The following is an 18,938-nucleotide window of genomic DNA, read 5'->3' as shown; positions in this document are numbered from 1 at the left end:
ACATCCCAATCCATGCCCCAAACTGTAGTGTGGCGAAGTATATAAACTGAAAGGGATACTTCTCCATGGGCTGAAGGCCCTGGTCAACCACCATGGACGGTTCACAGACATTTACATCAGGTGGTCAGCCTGAGCACAAGATGCACAGGTGTTCCGCAACTCTCGGCTGTGCTGCAGGATAGAGGCAGGCACGTTCGTCTTCTGCCGTGAACTGGCAGTCAGGGACATGCATGTGCCACTGTACATCATGGGGGAAAATGGCCACCCACTCATGCTGTGGCTCACGAGGCCTTACAACAGCCAGCTGAACTGAAGCCAGGAACTCTTTAATGCCTGTTTCAACCAGGCCCAGAAGCAGGTAGAGTGTGCCTTCGGCTGCCTCAAGGCACGCTTTCAGTGCCTGCTCACCTGCCTGAATGTGGGAAGCACGATGTCCCCTAAATTGTGGCTGCATGTTATGCCCTGCACGATATAGTGTAGAGGAAGTGGGAGGCCTTCCCCCCGGGTTTGGGGGGTGGATGCTGTACATCAGTACAAGCAGCCAGGCACAGCTCCCATCCACCAGGCCCATCGGACTGTGTTGCTGATCTGGGAGGTCCTGAGGGATGGTGTCTCTCACAGTCCCCAGTAACTCTCCCCAGGGCCCCTACCCTCTCCCCACCATGACCCCGCCCTTTGCTCCCTCAGCCCCTCCACCCTGCAAACTCCTGCCCAATAAAGAGAGACTTAGGCCTGGTGAACAACTAACTACTTTACTTAACCAAAGAAAAATGTGTTGAAAAAATTGGTGTAATTACAAACTATTTACAATAAAGCAAAGTGCACAAATCTTTGAACTATGTACAGTGAGGGTGCTTGGGAGAGGGGGTGGGTGGGCCTCAGTCCATGGTGGGGGTAGTGGGGCTATGAACCTGAGGGGGAGCAGGACCCTGAGTAGCACTGGTCTCAGGATCCTCTCCCACTGCGGGTTCAGGGGAAAAAAATGGCTTTTCAGGCTATTTTGGCTGCTGACCACTGGCGTAGATGTTTACCTCTTTTCCATGTAATGGCAGGTTTTGGAGCCCCAGTAACCTCACAGGTTAATATTGCAGTCATCCCTTCTGTAACAGTAGTGTCCAGAGGCGGTCGGGTAAATGTTGGTGCAATATCTGGAAACAAAAAAGTGCAAATATATGGATTATTGAAAACGACAATCCTTTAACTACCATCCTGGAGTGGTTTACTTCCACTTTCAGAGAGAAGGACAAGACAATAATAAATGAAAACCTTTCAGCAGCGACTGTAACCTTTCATTATTCATCTCCTAGGAGTGATCTAACACAGTTTATTACCTAAATGGAAAATAAAATCTATCAGTGCTTGTACAGGTTCAAGCAAGAGAACTTAATGGTAACAGTGGAAAGGTGTAAAATTAGTGTTCTGGGCAGGAAGTAGAAAAATCTAGATAAATAAAACTATTTGCTTTCATCTCCATAATATAGAATTCTTTAAGATGAAAAGCAACTTGAGAATTGTATTAACTTACAAAGTTAAATGTCAGCCAAAAATAGTTAGAATCTGATTCTCATTCTATACATTGTCTACGTTTTTTCCTTTTTTATTTTCCCTCAGTTGCACTTTATTACATTTTTTACTACCACTTCCCATATATATATCAAACTGTTACAGATGTATTTTCTAAAGCCCAAAGAATTCTGGACAGTACTTGTATATCGTCCTTGAGCTTTAAAAAAAAATCATTACATTAGGAACCATAGAATTTTTCTACCAAATAAGGCAGAGTGATTCAGCAACTACAACATTTAACTTATTTATTACTGTTGAAAAATATGTTTAAGCTTGGAACTTCAGACTGCGTGTGTCTTTTTTCCCCTCAAGCAAAACCTACCTGAAGTGTCCATACACAGTCATAAAACAGGAGCATGATTTATATAAAGCATTAGAATGGTACAACTCAACTACAGAACTAAAAGAGAGTGAAAAAGAGAGAGAGACCCCAACTTTTGTCCCCAGATTTATTCTTTTAATGTAGCAATAAAGCCTTGATTCAAAGCCCACTGCTATCAATGAGAGGTTTTTTTCATATACTTCAATGTACTTTGCAATCTGACCCCAAATGCATTAGCTTTAGAACATTTACAACATCATGGAAGTGCAGGTGGTGCCTCTATAGATCTAAATTGTCAATCTGAATCAATCCATTGCACCCACAAAGCTGTCCAGAAGTCTATACAAATGATCCTGGCCCCTCAATCAACTTGCTAAAATGGGAACATTGCTTTCCTTTACCATTGCCATAGTTCCTTACTTACTGGTTACATCTAGGTAGGTGTAAGTCTGTATTTCTCCAGCTATATTGCTGGCAAAACACTGAAAGATTCCGGAATCATCAGGATGCAGTCCCTGGATCTGCAGACTTCCATTTGTTTGGATTTTGTAACGAGGATTCTGTAGCTTGTTGATAGGAACAGAATCCTTATACCAGGCTAGACTTGGAACAGGAACTCCTACGTATCAAACAAAACCAATTTACTATTGTTCTTTACAGATCATTTCATAATCTGTTCGATCAAAATACATAGCAGTGTTATAGTCAAATAGCTGAGAACAAAACTGAGTCTATGCAGCTTAGTTGCCCCACGCAAAATACATAAAAATATATTTTGTACAAAAGCATTGTTTAAATCAACGGTGAATACAGATCATATTATGAATGACAATAACATGCTGTAGAAAGTGTGATGACAAAAACAGCAAATAAAGAGAGAACATAGAGATAAACATTGTGTTTTCTTCACCATAATCATACTTCACATCACTACTTTGGGAACATGTTTTAAAATGAAATTTTAGTTTATACACTGAAACCTTCTAAATGTAAATGATAGCAATGCAAACCTACAGTGTTGTTTCATTCTGAATAAGAATCTTATGGGCCACTGTGGTCAAGCTGTCAAAATTTAAAGAAAATAGCAAATTGCACATTAGCAATGAAATGATGGTGTGGCTGTAACAGGTATTTTAATTCTTAATTTAACAACCCTTTTTCATGATAACTGGCAGCACATCTTTAAGACATAATGTACAGATAACACACTGCATTCAATAAGACTTTTAATTTTTTTATTTTGATTCATTTTCTCTTTCACCCATGGTCTAAACCTTTGTGCACTAATGTAAACCAAAATGTAAACAGAAATCCTACCTAAAAAGTAATGCCTCTTACCAAGTATGACTCTTCTTGCACGTACATCTATATACAAATATTAGCCCAGGCTTTCACTTATGCTGCAGCCACCTCACACCACTTTGCTGCACTGAAGTGATTGTAAATTCAGCAGTTCAGGCCAGTGGAGGATTTTTTATTCCTAATGGGGTGCTCCAATGGTATAGGATACCCTTAAAAGTGCCTATGCCACTCCCACCATGAATCCTTTGTTGTCCTCCTACTCCAGAAGTTCTTGGATCTTCCTAAGCAGCCCTCCAGAGACCTACAGTAAAGCAGCCATAAAACTGCTTTACTTTATGATGGAGCTATACTACCCCAAGGTTGGAAGGGTGTAAAAATTTAAACTACTTTGGTCCACTCCCAGTCTCCACCACAAACTGGGCTGAGCATATAGGCACAGCTGGAAATCAGCCCAAGGATGGTCAGAACAACTGACTGATTCTAAGATCACAGTCACTGTCACCTGATGTGGTCTTTCAATGGATCTCTGATTCTCTTGACTGGCCCTGGTTAGTTTGTTCTCAATCAGATCAGTTCCTGGATCCACACCATCAATTAAGTCTATCAATCCTCCAGTTTTAGGGCCTGCAGTCACCCAACTGTTTTCTTAGAGGCAACACTGTCTCCTCTTTGTTAACCCTTGATCATTCTGTCTCTTACTCCACTTCTGGACTCTTCTCTCCTTGTTTTCTCTATTGGCTCCAGCTGTAGGTGTCTGCCTCCAGGAATGATAGTGGTGGCAGCTGCATGGAAGTACAATTAAGCTATTTGCATTGAAACAGAAGAGACTCTCTTCTGCCATACCCCCAATCTCTGGTCAGTGGGGATTTGTCGATCTCATTACAGCTCAAGTCTATTATCCATCTGTCAACTTTATATATCTCTAATGCACCAATCACAATAATATTTAGGCAACTGAAATAATCAATGGGAACTGAGGTTGTCTACTTTTCAGCAGTAATGAGCTATCTCTATGTCTTACATTTGTGAACTGGGGATAATAGTTACTTGCTTGCATCACCAGGTTGCTGTGCAGTTTAATTCCTTAATGAGAGAGATTAATTGTAGTGAAGGACCTTTACCTCATGTAAGGACTAACACCTGGAGCTTTTGGGCAGGTAGTGAATTTCACTTTAATGGTAAGGGACTGAGATCCTGAGATGGGAGGCACTATACAACTTTGAAAATCCCAAAGTTATTAATATGACTTAACATATCATTTTGAGTCCCCTGTCAATTTTACTGATCCTCTAGGTGTGGGCAAAGTTATATTTACTCTAATCAAAATGTACAGAAAATAAGAACTAGCAGAAAATAATATTTAATTCATCTTCATGTTACTTATACAAACAGACATCGGTTGCCAAAATCCCCTTGAAAGCTGATAATCATCCCAGAAATAAACTCACTGTACACAGTAGGTGGTGTTTGATATGGAATAGATACAACATACCACCAGGCAACAGGCAGAATTTCAATTTAATTCAACAGCCCATTTCCAAAATTAGTGTAAACTCTAAAGTTGAGAGTTCTCAGTGTCAGTGTTGTTCATCTCTTGAAAATCCCCTGGGCAAATACAAATGATCACTGAGTAATGAAGAAGGAGAATGGTGTATTCCTCCTGATAAAAAATATGCTGTAAATAATTACAAGTTTAAGTAACAACAACTCCATTTCCCCCCATACTAGATTTGATAGGCTTTCAGATAATGAAAACTGGCATTCAATACTTTGATACGAACCTTTAACAATAGAGTTAAAACTCCTCCCACTAACAATATTAGCAAAAATAAATAAATAAATAAAGCCTATGCCTATAATCACTGTGAAATACACATCTCCATCATTAACTCATCTGACAGAGTAAATATTATCATCTGTTAATTTGCTATGTTTCAGGCATGGATATATTCCCTTACTCCACAGCTGTTTATCTCAAGTGGATAAACAAAGATCCTATATAAGCATTTAAGAGCCTGTCTGCAACATTCTCTTGGGTTTTAAGTGATCTTCCAAGGACCAACTACCTCTAAAATTGTACAAAATTCTGTTTATTTTGCAACGAAACTTTTAAAAATAGCAAAAAACAATTATGAATTTTCACTTTACCCCTCCCTGCTCCTTCCTAATGGAAAATCTAGAGAAGAAAACATTTTAAAGATCTTTATTCTTTCACTTAGGCATTTTGCCAACCCTTGGTCCCACCTTGCTGTTTGAGAGGATGTAGTGTGATCTAAAGATTCCTAAAATAAAATTATCATAAGACTTAGAATGTATAGGGTGTTATACATTTTCTGATGCTCTCTATCAATTAGAGAGGAGACTGGGAGCCAGGAAAACTGAACCTTATTCTTCACTTTACCACTCATTACATGAACTTGGACAAGTAACTTAATCACTTTGTGACTCAGTTTCCCCATCTGTAAACAGGACTAACAATCTTTAACTATCTTAAGCAATGTTCTAAATTTAAGCAATTGGAAGTGATTTGAGAACTTGGATTGAAGTCAAAAGAACCTTAAATTATTGTGTTCACTCATTTTTTATAGCATCACCATTTCCCAGTGGGTTACTGATGTGTCCCACAAGTATTCTTCTATCTACACAAGCAGAATAGTAGCCCAACTAGCTGCACTCCCATGACACCACCAATGCTGCCTGCAGCTCCATATTTGCTATGAGTAAATAAGGAACAAGAAAAAATAAATGCACTGAAAATGCTCAAAGCATCAATGACTGCTGAGAGATAGATACCACGGCATGGTTATGATATACTGATACTCCATTTTTTAGAAAGTAATCCCCTTGCTTGGCACGAGCAGGGTGGATCAGTGGAAATGGAAACAACATGCTGTAAAGAATGTTTATACTGTCAAAAACAGCTGATGTTGAGAAAGGTGGCATTTGGAAATGCTAATGATTTCCAGTTTTCTCAGTGTTATTGTACACATAACTGTTTTAATAACAATGCTTTGTACTTATGGAACCTTTAATCTCAGTATTCCAAAGCATTTTACTGGGTGTGCACTATTGACCCTTTTACGGATACGGAATCTGAGGCATGGTGAGGCTAAATGTCTTGCCAAGGACATGAAAGTCAAGTCAGTGGCAGAGTTTAACTTAATTCAGGGTTAGAAACCCGCAGCTCACTCTTCTAATCAATAGATTATAATGCTTCCTGTTTCTTTAATTAGACGGCATGTTTCTCCTTCTTTGGAATTGTATCTAAAAACCATTTCATGTTAAGTCCAGATAAAAAATATTTTGAAGGTTGCATTGCATTAAAACACCTTCCAATTAAAAATGGAAAGAAAGAGTGCCGCTGCAGAAGTATAACTACATTAGAACATTACTGCAACTGACATTTCTACTCAGTGTAAAAGCACCATAATTTTCAATGAGGAAGTTTAAGTATTGAAATTATTGATTGTTTCTTGGCGTCCCAAGTTATGAGTCCCAAAGCCATTGTTTTACTTCATTTAATTTACTGGCTCAAGACCCCTAATCCTTTTTAGCCAGCTACAGTTGTGGAAAATATCCTCTAAAGCAAGAAACATGAAGAGAAGGAGCAGGGGCTATTTTGCCCAGCAGACAAGCAACATTAATGTTACCCAGCTATTCTATCAAAAATCCATTTACTTGTATCACATGTACAAAACAAAACTAAAAAGAACAGCCCAATTTTCTGAAGGTAAAGGGCAGCTCCTCAGCTGTTGTAAATTGTCAGAACTCCCCTGAAATCCATCACAAAATGTCAGGAGTTGATATTGGTTGTTTTGTTCAGCAAGTTGTGCATTTATTTTTTCCAAGCCTGTAGACTTGTTAAGATTCTTCACACACATTATGTACTATGCACTCACCCATTGCTTGGCATAAGAGATCCACTGTTTTTTCCACCTCAGCCAAAATTCGACTCTCAGGCTCAGCAGTGAAATAAGGTGGCTCTTTAGAACACAAAAGAAATCAAGAAGAAAATGAAAACTGAGGTTGATTTAAAGAATTTAATATAGTTTCCTCATAAATGCTGTATTTAATACAGTACAATAGAAACTGCCTTGTTCCTCTCCTGTTTGGGGATTATGGGAGGGTTTTGTTGTTGTTTTTTGCTATGATGAATATGAATTTCAAAGATAGCTGAGCCAGTGCCAATTTATATTTATGGTTTCACACTGCAAATTAAAACTCAGTGCAGGGGCTATTTTTCATTTTAGGCTTGAATCATGGAATGTTTTAATTCTCTGTTTACAAGGGCCATCCCAAAAGGTTCATAAAAGTTTATATTTATAGCACAGTCTTTTATAGAATCGTTTGCTTCAGTATCTAAGCTAAACACCAGCTACTCATGAAATCATGAAAAATGTCAAATAAAGTGCCATACCACGTCAGTGTCCCTATATCAGAGGGTAAGTTCAATATATTTTAAAAAAGCCTGTTTTTTTTGGTGGGGGGAATAGTGGGGGGGTCACAAACAGATGTAATGGTTTAATTGAACATGTTGTACTAACCAACAAAGCCGACAGTTTATCATTTGGACTTAGCAAAAGACATCATAGGTAGCATTAAACAAAGACTAGACTTAGAACATTGTAGAACACACTGTCATGTAACTACTTAATCTATGCAGCATAAAAATTCAAGAGTATCATGTCAAAGTCCCACAGGCATTAAAGTTGCAGTGATTCTCATGGTAACTAAAAACTGTCATACTCTACTCAATGTGATTATCATCTGAGCACTCTTTTCAGAAGAATTTTATTTGATTATAACTACAATGCTAACACAGCATAACTAAGTACAAACTCTGTGCACCGACTGCCTCTTGAAAGTGTGGAACATATAGAAAAAGGGACATGATTTGCCTGCAAGAGTAAGTCACACATATTTTCCTCTTGAAAAAAAAATAAAAAAAAAAGTACATTTGAGAAAAAGGATTCCAAAGAGAGCCAAACATAGCTTTAGGCTGTCTACATCTCCAACCCATCCCAACAACAAAGAATAATTCCACAGTCCAGAGAAACACTTAGTGCTAACTATATGGCATTACTTATTTTCATGAACAGAATAAGATCTTACAACAATCGCAATGTATATTTCATTACAATATTAAGTATTCCTCACAGGATCCATCCTGATATAGTAAATGTTGTTACCGTCATTTTGCAGAGAGACAGAAATATTCACTTTAGATTCACAGATATGGATGCAGGTATCCGCAGCTCATATTTGCGGATATGGATTCAGAGTCAGATACAGATTTTGTACCTGCACAGGGCTCTATGGAGAGGTTAAGTGACATGCCCTTACCCATATACCAAATCAGTATAAGAGCCATGATTAGAAATCAGGACTGCTACCCTTCATCCTCTCTTCTAGTCACTAGAAAATATTCTCTCCAATGCAGAAATGTGGTTTCCCATTATGGATGTTACATTTCCATATTACTTTTAAACAATGTCAGACAAATCAGTTTTCCAGTCTGTGTTGTGAATGAGGGGAAAAAGATGTGAAATTGTCCAGAAAACTCATCTCTAAGGCAAAACCAATAAGCTGAAATGTCCATGCAAGGTCTTATATTTTAACAATATAAATGCGTAACATTATTATCTTCAATGCCCAACTCTGTGACTATGGATAACACACATAATAAGATGTTATATATTTCATACAAAGTCTCATTCATTACTCTAAACTATAAATTGAAAAGCTGAACATAAAACTGAGATTCATTGCAGGATCACAGTGCAGGTCATAGATGGCATGATTCATATTACTGAGCTCTCTTTGTAAGCAAAAGAACAGGTTTAACCTTAAACAGAAGAGCAGCAGAGTTGCAAAAGCTGGCAACTTTTTTGCAAAGTTTGTTATATTTGGATCAAATGTCTAGAATTCTATTATTACATGAGAATCTCAACTTTCATTTAAAACAAAAATAAAAAAGTAAGTTTCTAGTTCTCATACGTGTGGAGGAAAGCTTGAAAATGTGAAGACACAAGGGTCAAAACACAGAAGGAAACAAAAGACATCCAGACAATATTATCTGTTAAAATTTCTTAATTTTAAAGTCAACCTGATGATTTTGGGAGGTCCGATGCATAATTACTGAATGAACCGGCAATATTAAAGTACTTAATTGGCTTAATGAGGATTGTTCATATGCTTAAAATAAAAGTGTTCTAAGAGCTTTGTGAGGCCAAGGATAGAGTGCTTAATATCTTGGACAACTAAACCCATGATAAGCAGCCAAAAAGCCCTGCATAATATACCAGTGAAATTGCTAGCTACTCACACCAAATCGTTTTCTTGTGTTTTTAGACATATTTAAATGAATTTTTAGTACAGGTTGAAACTCTCTAATCAAGAACTCTCTAATCTGGTAACATCCATAATGCGGCATGATTTTAGTTAGCTAGATGACCACTCATCATGGGTGTGGCCATGTTCACCTCTGGTCCCATAAAGTTTGTTTCCAGCCATTAGTCCTCATTTTGAGTGTTCTGTGCTGTTATTTAGCTGTAATTTACCCCTGAATGTCTTCCAGAGACCACCTATGAGCGGAAGCATTTGTAATGTGTTAGACAATATAGATTTCATCTAGTCTGGCAAATTCTTTTGTCCGGCACTGGTGAGATCCTGACCACGCCAGATTAGAGAGTTTCAACCTATACTATACAAAGTACTATCGCTTTACAGCATTGGAAAATCAACTTCTTTGCTTAGAACTAGTACAACAAAGAAAATGAAAATTTAGGCCTTAGTACATTGAAGCAATAAAGTAGTGCTTAGTGATTTTTCTGGATTGGAGATTTAGCCTCCTTGCAAGTACAATGCAAGTTCCATCTGCTAATAGCCAACATGACAATCAAGTATGATGGTATTTTGTTTCAGATTTGTTGGTGGTGTTTTGTTTTGCTTTGCTTTTTTTGTTATTTTTCTGATACAAGTGTGTTCGTTCAGACTACTATCTAGCAGATAACAATAGATCTGTAACCAACTCAAACTAGTAATCAAATAAAAAATGCCATTACTGAAATGGGCTTAGTATTAGTGTATACTTGTATGTATCAATATCAAAGTACAAACTCCTTTTTGTTTCAGGAATTCTGTTTTGATTATAACTTTGATTACTGCTTTGTGCCTTCCCTGTTGTCTTTTTTGCCTCTTTGTTGAACTGGGATTCATGGAATCATCAACATAGGGCAATTCAAAGTAATCAAAGATTATTAACTTGAGGGGTCTCCTATTTAAATAGAACTTCCTTTGGAGAATGAGTTAGCTACTGCCCAGAAAAACTTTTCTTCCAAGTGACATCACAGGAAGGGGGACTTGAAGTCAATTATGGTAGTTTCCTGACAAAGGGGATTGCAGTTTCCTAAAGGATTGGCTCTCTCACCAGCCAACATGAGCGGAGAGATTAGAAACAAAAGCAAATTAAGATTGAGCAGAAAATGCAAGAAGAAAGGAGGATTCCAGGACCCTGTAAAGATTCTGACCAAATCCCAAAGGTCTTTTGGCAGTGGCAAGGAAACTGAGGCATAGTGTTGTGTGCAGATCTTATAGTTTTCTCCTCTGTCTGTATATCTGTTGTGCTGTCTAAAATTAAATGGTTTGTTTAAAAATTCCTTTGAAGAGTTGGCGTCACTTGTGTATACAGTCACATAGCGTATGAAAGAGAAAACAATTAATTAGAGGGTCCACTGCATTGAGGACATGTCAGCCACTGGGGAGGATTGGGAACTGGTTCTAGTTTCAGAGTCAAAGCAACTAGACCACAGGGTCCCCAGTGCCAAGAGCAGTGTTGACACAGGATATGCATCTGGAATGTGGCCTACAGGCCCAGAACCAGCAAAACAGTGCCTGCTCCAGCAAGCAAGTATACATAGGACCTAAGGTTTTGGTCCAATACAACAGCCTGATGAAGCTCAACCAGAGGAAGCATGCTCAGGGGAGTGACAATCAGTTTTCACTATGTCATATAATGTTCTGAAATAGTATCCTGCATTTCTCAATGAATCTATTGCATATTTGAGGATATATATTAATTACTGAATTAAATCATACAATATATGAATTTGAGCATTTATCATATTAGGGAACAAGGAAGTGAGGGAATATGTGGTGAAATTATAATGCTCACCAAACTACACATTGTGACACCAGCAGATCCAGCAACAATTTCAACAGGATGGCAATTTTGTTTTTGGATCCGGCCAACTGTCAGATTTAAATTAAGGATAGAATCAGAAGGCAGATGTGAAAGAGACCTAATAAATCATTAGATTCGTACTTCTGGAAGTGCGGAATAATGTTTAAGAAGAAAGGGCAGATTAAACATTGGACCAGAGGAACAGATACTGTATGAGCTCAGATTTTATGGCTGTATAAATACAGGGTCTATCTTAATTAATGGATCAAGAATAAGCAAGAGGAAGAAGGGATGTCTGAATACATAGAGCTATTTTTAATATATGAGGCTTGTTGAGGCTTTTTATGTATTGTTCACATTATTCTGTAACTAGTCTCCTTGCAATCCCTCTGGGAGCCTGCAAAACCTGATACTAGTCAAACCTCTCCCACATAGTGTGTTACATGGTGAGTGATTTTAAAGTTCTAAAGATAGCAGTCAATATCCATTACATACCCTTCAATACACCAGAGATTTGTGACCTAATCCAAGGTATGTGCCTGGAAGTCCAAAAGAGCAGAAAAAGCCCTGGTATAGGGGGTACAGAGGATATTCCTCTATCAGTCAGAAATTCAGCGCTGAATATTTGAGAGGAAACTTTGGAAACTGTCTCCATTATTAACATAAACTACATTAGTCTCTAAATATCCCATAAGGAAAATGGGACTGTTGGCTTTAAATTAACCCAGAGTACAAAGTGTGAGGGTGGATAAGAATCTGCCCATCTAGTGAGTACAATCATATCATATGTGAAGTCCATAAACAAATGTTGGTAATAGTTTCCTTGAACCAGGACATTTTCCTCTTTTTTAAAATAATTGGAGCTCCGTTATAGACCTAGGCAGACTACCTCCAGGTGGTCAAGAACGTGGTTTAGAAAATATGAATTCAGAAAAAACACCCTTTCTATGTTAGCACCAATTTTCTTCAAGGATGCTTGCAACTAACAACAGTTTTTTTCCCCAGAATGCAGAGAACCCAGTATCATGTTTGTATTTTTAATGTACGACAGATATCTGAATAAATAATATAAGTACACGTCTGAAAGAGCTTTGTAAAAGATTAAAAATATAGAGGGGAGAAAGAGGTATAAATCTAATAATGAAAGCAAAAAGATTCCAAATACAGCCCAACAGTCTGCAAAGCCCACGATCAACTCAGGTCTACCCTTTGGCTTCATCAATAAAAAGCATTTGTCTACAGAAGTTACTGTCAGAAGAGATGTTCAAACAAACTTCTGTCGACAGAATGCATCTACACATAAAAGTGGATCGATCTTTTGATCCACTCTGACGACCAAGGGGCCCCCCTGGAGCATTTGCACAGCTTTTTTGTGGACAGCCTCTGAACTGAAATCTGGGCTTTCTTAGTTAAGGTATCTCCCAGAATTCTCCACCTTGAAAGGGCCATGGATTGTACTTTTATTTCCCCTATGAAAAATAGAATCCTTAACTAAAATTCCCTTCTCTGCTTTCAAGGCTTGGTTTGTCGTGTCCTTGCTTTTCTACTTTGAGCAGCAATGAGCATGGGCTTCCTACCTGTGACTGCCAAACAAGCAGCAGAGCTTCTCAGCTTCCAACCAGGTCAGCACCCCGTAGTAGCTATTTATTTGTTTTAGGATGTGCTTTTTAGGGTGTGTCTACACAGCAAAGTTATTTCGGAATAACAGCCGCAATTCTGAAATAATTTTGCGAGCGTCTACACAGCAAAACCACAATTTTGAAATGCAGGTGGCTTATTTTGAGTTTTGTGAACTTAATTCTACGAGGAATAGCACCTATTGTAAAATAGATATTTCTTTCAGAAGGGACATTTAAATGACACGGAACAGAACTGGTTAATGAGGTGCTGATATGAATATTCAGTGCCTCATTAGCATAATGGAAACCAACTGCGCTTCAAAAGTGCTGCTTTCAAAACACAAACTGGCCGTGTAAACACGACCGCTTCGAAATAAGCCCCAGATTTCAAAATTCCCTTACTCCCAAAACCAAGCCTGTTCCCAAGCTTATTCCCAAGCCTTCATCGACAGAAGTGACTGTTGGAAGGAATTTCCCAGCAAAACATCTGTCGAGAGATTGCATCTACACACAAAAGCAGATTGAAAGAGCAATCTGCTGTGCTAACAGAGAACAGCCAGACTGCCCAGCCCTCTCTTGATAGAATGGCTGACCGGAAGCTTTGCAAACGGGGCTACCCAGTGAACTGGAAGCCCTAACAGTTAAACGGCCATGGAGTGGCTACATGGCTGATTTGTCAACAAGAAACTGTCAAGAAAGGTATTATACCTGAATGCAGAGAAGTATAATGCTGCTGGCGGATGTGCTGAGTTTTGTCGGCAAGCTGTCAACAAAGCATATTTTGCATGTAGATGCTCTGTGGGTTTTTCTGACAAAAGCCCAGTTTTACTGGAAAAACCCTCCTATGTAGATACAGCCTTCCAGAATAGCTTATTCTGAAATAACATGGCTGTGTAGACATAGCTTTAGAATCCTGTGGATTTAAAATGCTGTACTTTTGGTGCCTAATAAAAAGTCCAGACAGCCTGCACAAATAGGGAAAGGCCTAGAAGTCTCTCTCAAATCTTCTTCCATATTGCCCCCTGTGATCTTAGGCTAGGAAATAACCATACCCATCTAGTATACAAAAGCTCTCTCAAGGAAAAACAAAGAAGGAAAAGAAAATTGAAAGAAAGAAAATGCTGGTCCATGCTTCCAGCTACAAAAGAATACTGAAGGAAGATTAATCTTCCATCATGTAATTTTCTTCTGTTGCATTATATTTTCTTCAGTTCCCTCATATCTGCCACTAAATTTTATACTGCTACTCTGTCCCAAAAGACCACTGTGATGTCTTTGTATTGCCGCTTCCTTCTCTCTCATTTTGCTCAGATTTTGTTTTCAACCGCTATGTGCTTTAAGAACAGTCATTTCATTTTCATTTTCCACACTTTCTCAGCCCTAGAATTCATAATCTCCTGTAAAAAAAGAAAGTCAGTTTGAAAATAACTGTTGTCAAAGAAATTTGAAAAACTGGAGTAAAAGAGTTTTAAAAATTACCTTAGTTTTCAAATGAGTTTGGTCACGAGCAGGCTCTTTCAATTACTTATTCTTCAGACAGTTAATGGTAAAACAAATGTGCTTCTACCCAATCTACAACAAATCTTCCCCAAACTCATAATCTGCCAACTGAAGAACATGCTACCTTTTAAAAATTTTATAACAACTGAAGCTAATAAAACCAGAGCTTGGAACCATCACAGTTTATCTTTGCTGGAACAATATTAAGATGTCAGCAGAAGCTTTGCCATCTTCCCTGGAAAATGGCAGCATAACAAGAGGCTAGGAGGCTTTATACTGTGAATGCACGGTTCTGGTACACTATATATTCTGATTTTGCAAATGCTATCTGTGATTTTAATATACAAATCAAGTGTACTTTAAAAAGAGAGTTCCTGCAGGGTCGAATAGGGCTATGACTACACTACAGCCGTTTTTCAACAGAAGTTACTGTTGGGAGATAACTTCTGACAAAACTTCTGTTGACAGATTGCAGCCAGATAGAAAACTGGATTGAAAAAGCGATCCACTTTGTCGACTGAGAGCGGCAGGACTGCCCGGCTGCTCTCTTGACAGAACAGCCAACCGGAAGCATAGCAGACACGGCTTTTTTGTTGACAGATTCTGTCGTGGGGGAGAGGCAGAAGGTGGTTGACAAAAGTGCCACATTCTGTCGATTTACTGTCAACAGAAAGCATTTTTAGTGTGGATGCTCTGCAAGTGTTATTGACAGATCTCTAGTGTAGACATAGCTTAGGTGTTTAAATTGACCATAGACCCTTCAGCATAAAATTCCTTTGGCTTCTATTAAAAAAAATTAGCAGGAGCTGGAGGGGCTTTGCAGCTCTGGTACAGGCTTTTTGTTGCATGACACTGATTGGAGGATGGAAGGAACTGTGTGTTTTTAAAACATTCTATTTTAAATCTTTGTAATATTCCTATTACATTCTTGTTGGTGTTCAATATGGCAACAGCATGGACTATCTATATATTCATCTAATATTTAAACCGCTGTCATCACTACATCTTATGAGCAAATGCATTTGATATATCATAAAAATAACTTAAAAATAAAAACTGTTCAATTAACAGATTTTTTGTTGTCAGCATGGGATTGCTCATTAATCCATTCCATATAATCCTGCTCAGAAGCACAGCTCTTGATATGAGATGGTACCAATTTGTGCACCCTACATATATTTCATACATATAAATAGGCAGGCATACTTGTCCTTGTAAGTGCTACTCAAACAGATGTTATAATGTAAGTGATAAAGGAAATACCTCCAAATAAAGCTCAGACAGAAAGAACATCCCATTAGCAGAAGGAGCTACTGCTGTTTCAGTCTTGTCTCCAGTTTCCCCCAGAATCCATTCCTTGCTAATTAAAGAATGGCTCTGTTCCATTTTGGAACTCTGAGGTCGAACAGCAGTTCTTCCATGAATTAACTACTAATCCCTTCATTCTGCCTCCTGTCTGGAATTAGACATCCACCCTGCTTCTCAAGAAGCTCATAAATAAAGAAATGTAGCAGACAGTGTTGGCACATTGAGTAAACACCTGCAACTAGAGTGTCTTGTTCCATCAGGTTGAAATAAAAGAAACCGATAACCAATTTGTTTCTGCTTTCTTTCGTCTGTTTGTTCATATCTATAGCTCTTTTCATAACTTCATTGGACTGACAAATCCCTAAAAATGGGATAAGAAATAAATAAAACATCTAACAATAAGAGAGCAGACATGCTCCTAATCAAAGATGGCATCAGCATTTTAATATGAGTCCCCAGTGGATTTTTTGCTCAGTTTTAGTCTAACTATATTTAAGTACCTCTTACACTTAGAAGCTGCTTTAAGTATTACTCTGGGCAGGATCTGACAGCATAGGTGCAAAATTAAACTAATCACAATAAAATCATATGAACAAAATAGGGCTTAAATCAAAATCATAAATAAATGAAATGTGTCCCTTCTACTTAAAGGAAGAGAGGCTGCAGGGTAATAATTGAATAAAAAATTCAATACACAGGAGAGAAGCCGGAACTAAAATTCATAGAGTAGGATCCAAATATAATGGCAAAGAGTGCTACAAAAGGAGACTGGAACACATCTTGCTAGAGAAAGCAGCTATTGCTCATCTTACATAAAGAGCCTTCAAGCACTGTTACAGAATGGAACTTGTATGTTAGAGTCTTACAATATATCACTTTCTGTTTTTATCTATAATGTGCAACAAGTGCTATACGTATAAATTCTGATTGACATCAACATCCAAGGTTTCATTAACAAAACAATAATCTGCCTATCTAAGATACTTATATAGCAGTCATTTGTCCTTGTATCTGAGAAGAATCAGATTAGGTCCAGAATCTGAAATCAGCACTGGCTTGTAACTCAAACGGTTCTCTTTTCTTTTCCCTTTAAAATTTCCCACCAAGCCTGGTAATGTGTGCAGTGTGTTCAACATAAAATAACTGATGATAGGGGAGGCTTGTGCTAGTCACCAATATTTAGAAAGAAACCATATCTAAGGGATCAGCAGAACACCAGGATATTACTACAACACGCAATCTCCCATGAAGCCAGAGGATGCAGTTATGTAGTTCCTTAGTTCTTTCCCCTCTAACCATCCCCACACTTTGAGTTGCACAGTCTCTCTCTCCTCTGAATTGAAACCATACTGCCCCTGCCTAACCCATTCAATAAAACCACAGATTTAGTGCATGAGCCTTCACAATATCTTCCAAAATGATGGATTCTTGACATTGTTGAAAGCTTGATTCGACAAGGTATTTAGGCCTTCCTCCTTCCTTCCACCAGGGCTATGGCTATACTGGCCAGTTTTGCTGGAAAACCCCCAATTTTGTCGACAAAACTAGTGGAGCCTCCATACACAAAATGGGATTTCTCATCAGTATCTTGACAAAACCCGGCAAATTCGCCAACAGCCTTCTGCCTCTCTCAGATGAGGAAGAGTGCCTTTTGTTGACAGGTTCTGCCAACGAAAAAGCTGTGTGGATGCCCTGTGGGAACCTTCTCTCAACAGACAGGGCATCCAGAGCAATGGGCAGTCCTGTCTGGTGTCCTTCCGGATACCTGTTTTATTGAGAGAGAGGTCGGGTAGTTGACAGAGCAAAGCGCTCTTCTGACTGGCTTTTGTGTGTGGTCGCTTGCTGTCGACAGAATTTTTGTTGGGAAATCTCTTTCAACAGTGAGTTCTGCCAACAGATCGCTGAGGTATAACCATGGCCTTGGAGTTCAGCACCTAGAGAATCTTCAAAGGTTTAGCTGTGATTAATTAATCATGGGCCACATGGACAACCCCAGATGGAAAAAGCTTAATTTACACATATGTATATTGCTAATTAGCATTAATTGGAAAGGAATTTTAAAATGTTCATGATAAATTCATGGGCATTTAGGAAGCTTCTATAATTTGAAAGTTTATCCAGAATGTAACAATGCACTTTTAAATATCAGAGACATGCAGTGCTTAATTTGTGCCAGGGCTTGCCAGGGCTGAGTGCTCCAGCACGTCTAGGCTTGATAGCTCATAGCCCAGCACCACTGGGCTTGATGCATCAGTAATTAATATAATAAAATGGCTGTAACCCTGGCAAGAGTTTCATTACAAATTAAGCTCTGGAGACATAGCTTGTAACACTGAAGCTCAACTTTCTTCTTTCTCTCTTTATCCCAGGACTAGGATTCACAAAAGCCTCCCTAAAAGGGGCTAGCTGAAAAGGATTTTATTACTTGGGTTCCCAAGCTTCACAATTAAGCTCAAGTTTCACAGGGTATTCACACATATGTCAATGTTTTAAAAAGTACTTTTAATTAATTTATATTCATGGAGATGAAACACAGAATTAATTTGGAAGGAAGCCCCCCTGCACCTGTTTATGCCATTCACTGAAGAGAGGTTCAGACGAAAGGCTGATGAAATATTAATATATTAATTCTATTTTATATTATACCTAAGTCCATTCCCTGCTTTAACATACAAGAGACTGCTTTCAGAATTACCCAGTATAGAGAGGAAGGCCTTTGCTCTTGCTGGCTCAACAGGGCTGTCTTTCAACTCTGCCTCACAGAAGTAAACCCCAATGTCAGCAGAGGTTGGGTTGGAGATAGTGAGACGCCTCCCAAAACTGTTAACTCCACTGCTTAGTTTTATTCCATTTCTCTTCCAGGTCAAGCTTAGTTTCTCAACAGGTCTGTGAGAATAAAAAAATATTCATGATGTATCAGTTGTAATATACAAAGAATATAACTCTTCTAATATCCCTGCAACTGAGTTTTAGACACTTAAAAGTAAATCCAGATATAACTCTGAGGTCTTAACAGTCACACACCAAGGGCAGAGACTGCTTGAGTACTAATGAAGAAACATGGCTAACTGATACATAGCAATGGTTTGTCTAAACAATCAACATTAAAAATGAATACTACTATAGGACTCAGCTGCAT

At 38.4% G+C, this 18,938-nt stretch overlaps 1 protein-coding gene across 4 annotated transcripts in view; it reads right to left on the bottom strand.

The window, feature by feature from the left end:
• Positions 1 to 18,938, bottom strand: part of SDK1 (sidekick cell adhesion molecule 1) — a 727,049-nt gene that overhangs the window by 221,757 nt on the left and 486,354 nt on the right. For all 4 annotated transcript variants that reach the window (XM_075010599.1, XM_075010598.1, XM_075010600.1 and 1 more), the window contains 4 exons: positions 18,495 to 18,685; positions 7,090 to 7,173; positions 2,313 to 2,507; positions 1,032 to 1,148 (listed from right to left, as the gene is read on the bottom strand). In XM_075010599.1, the coding sequence (XP_074866700.1) occupies positions 1,032 to 1,148; positions 2,313 to 2,507; positions 7,090 to 7,173; positions 18,495 to 18,685 (587 nt within the window). The remainder of the gene's footprint in view (positions 1 to 1,031; positions 1,149 to 2,312; positions 2,508 to 7,089; positions 7,174 to 18,494; positions 18,686 to 18,938) is intronic.

Source organism: Carettochelys insculpta, chromosome 16 (assembly GCF_033958435.1).
Source record: "Carettochelys insculpta isolate YL-2023 chromosome 16, ASM3395843v1, whole genome shotgun sequence".
Lineage (NCBI taxonomy): Eukaryota > Metazoa > Chordata > Testudines > Carettochelyidae > Carettochelys > Carettochelys insculpta.
Note: the sequence above shows the minus strand (reverse complement) of the source record. Positions and strands in the feature narration are given on the sequence as shown.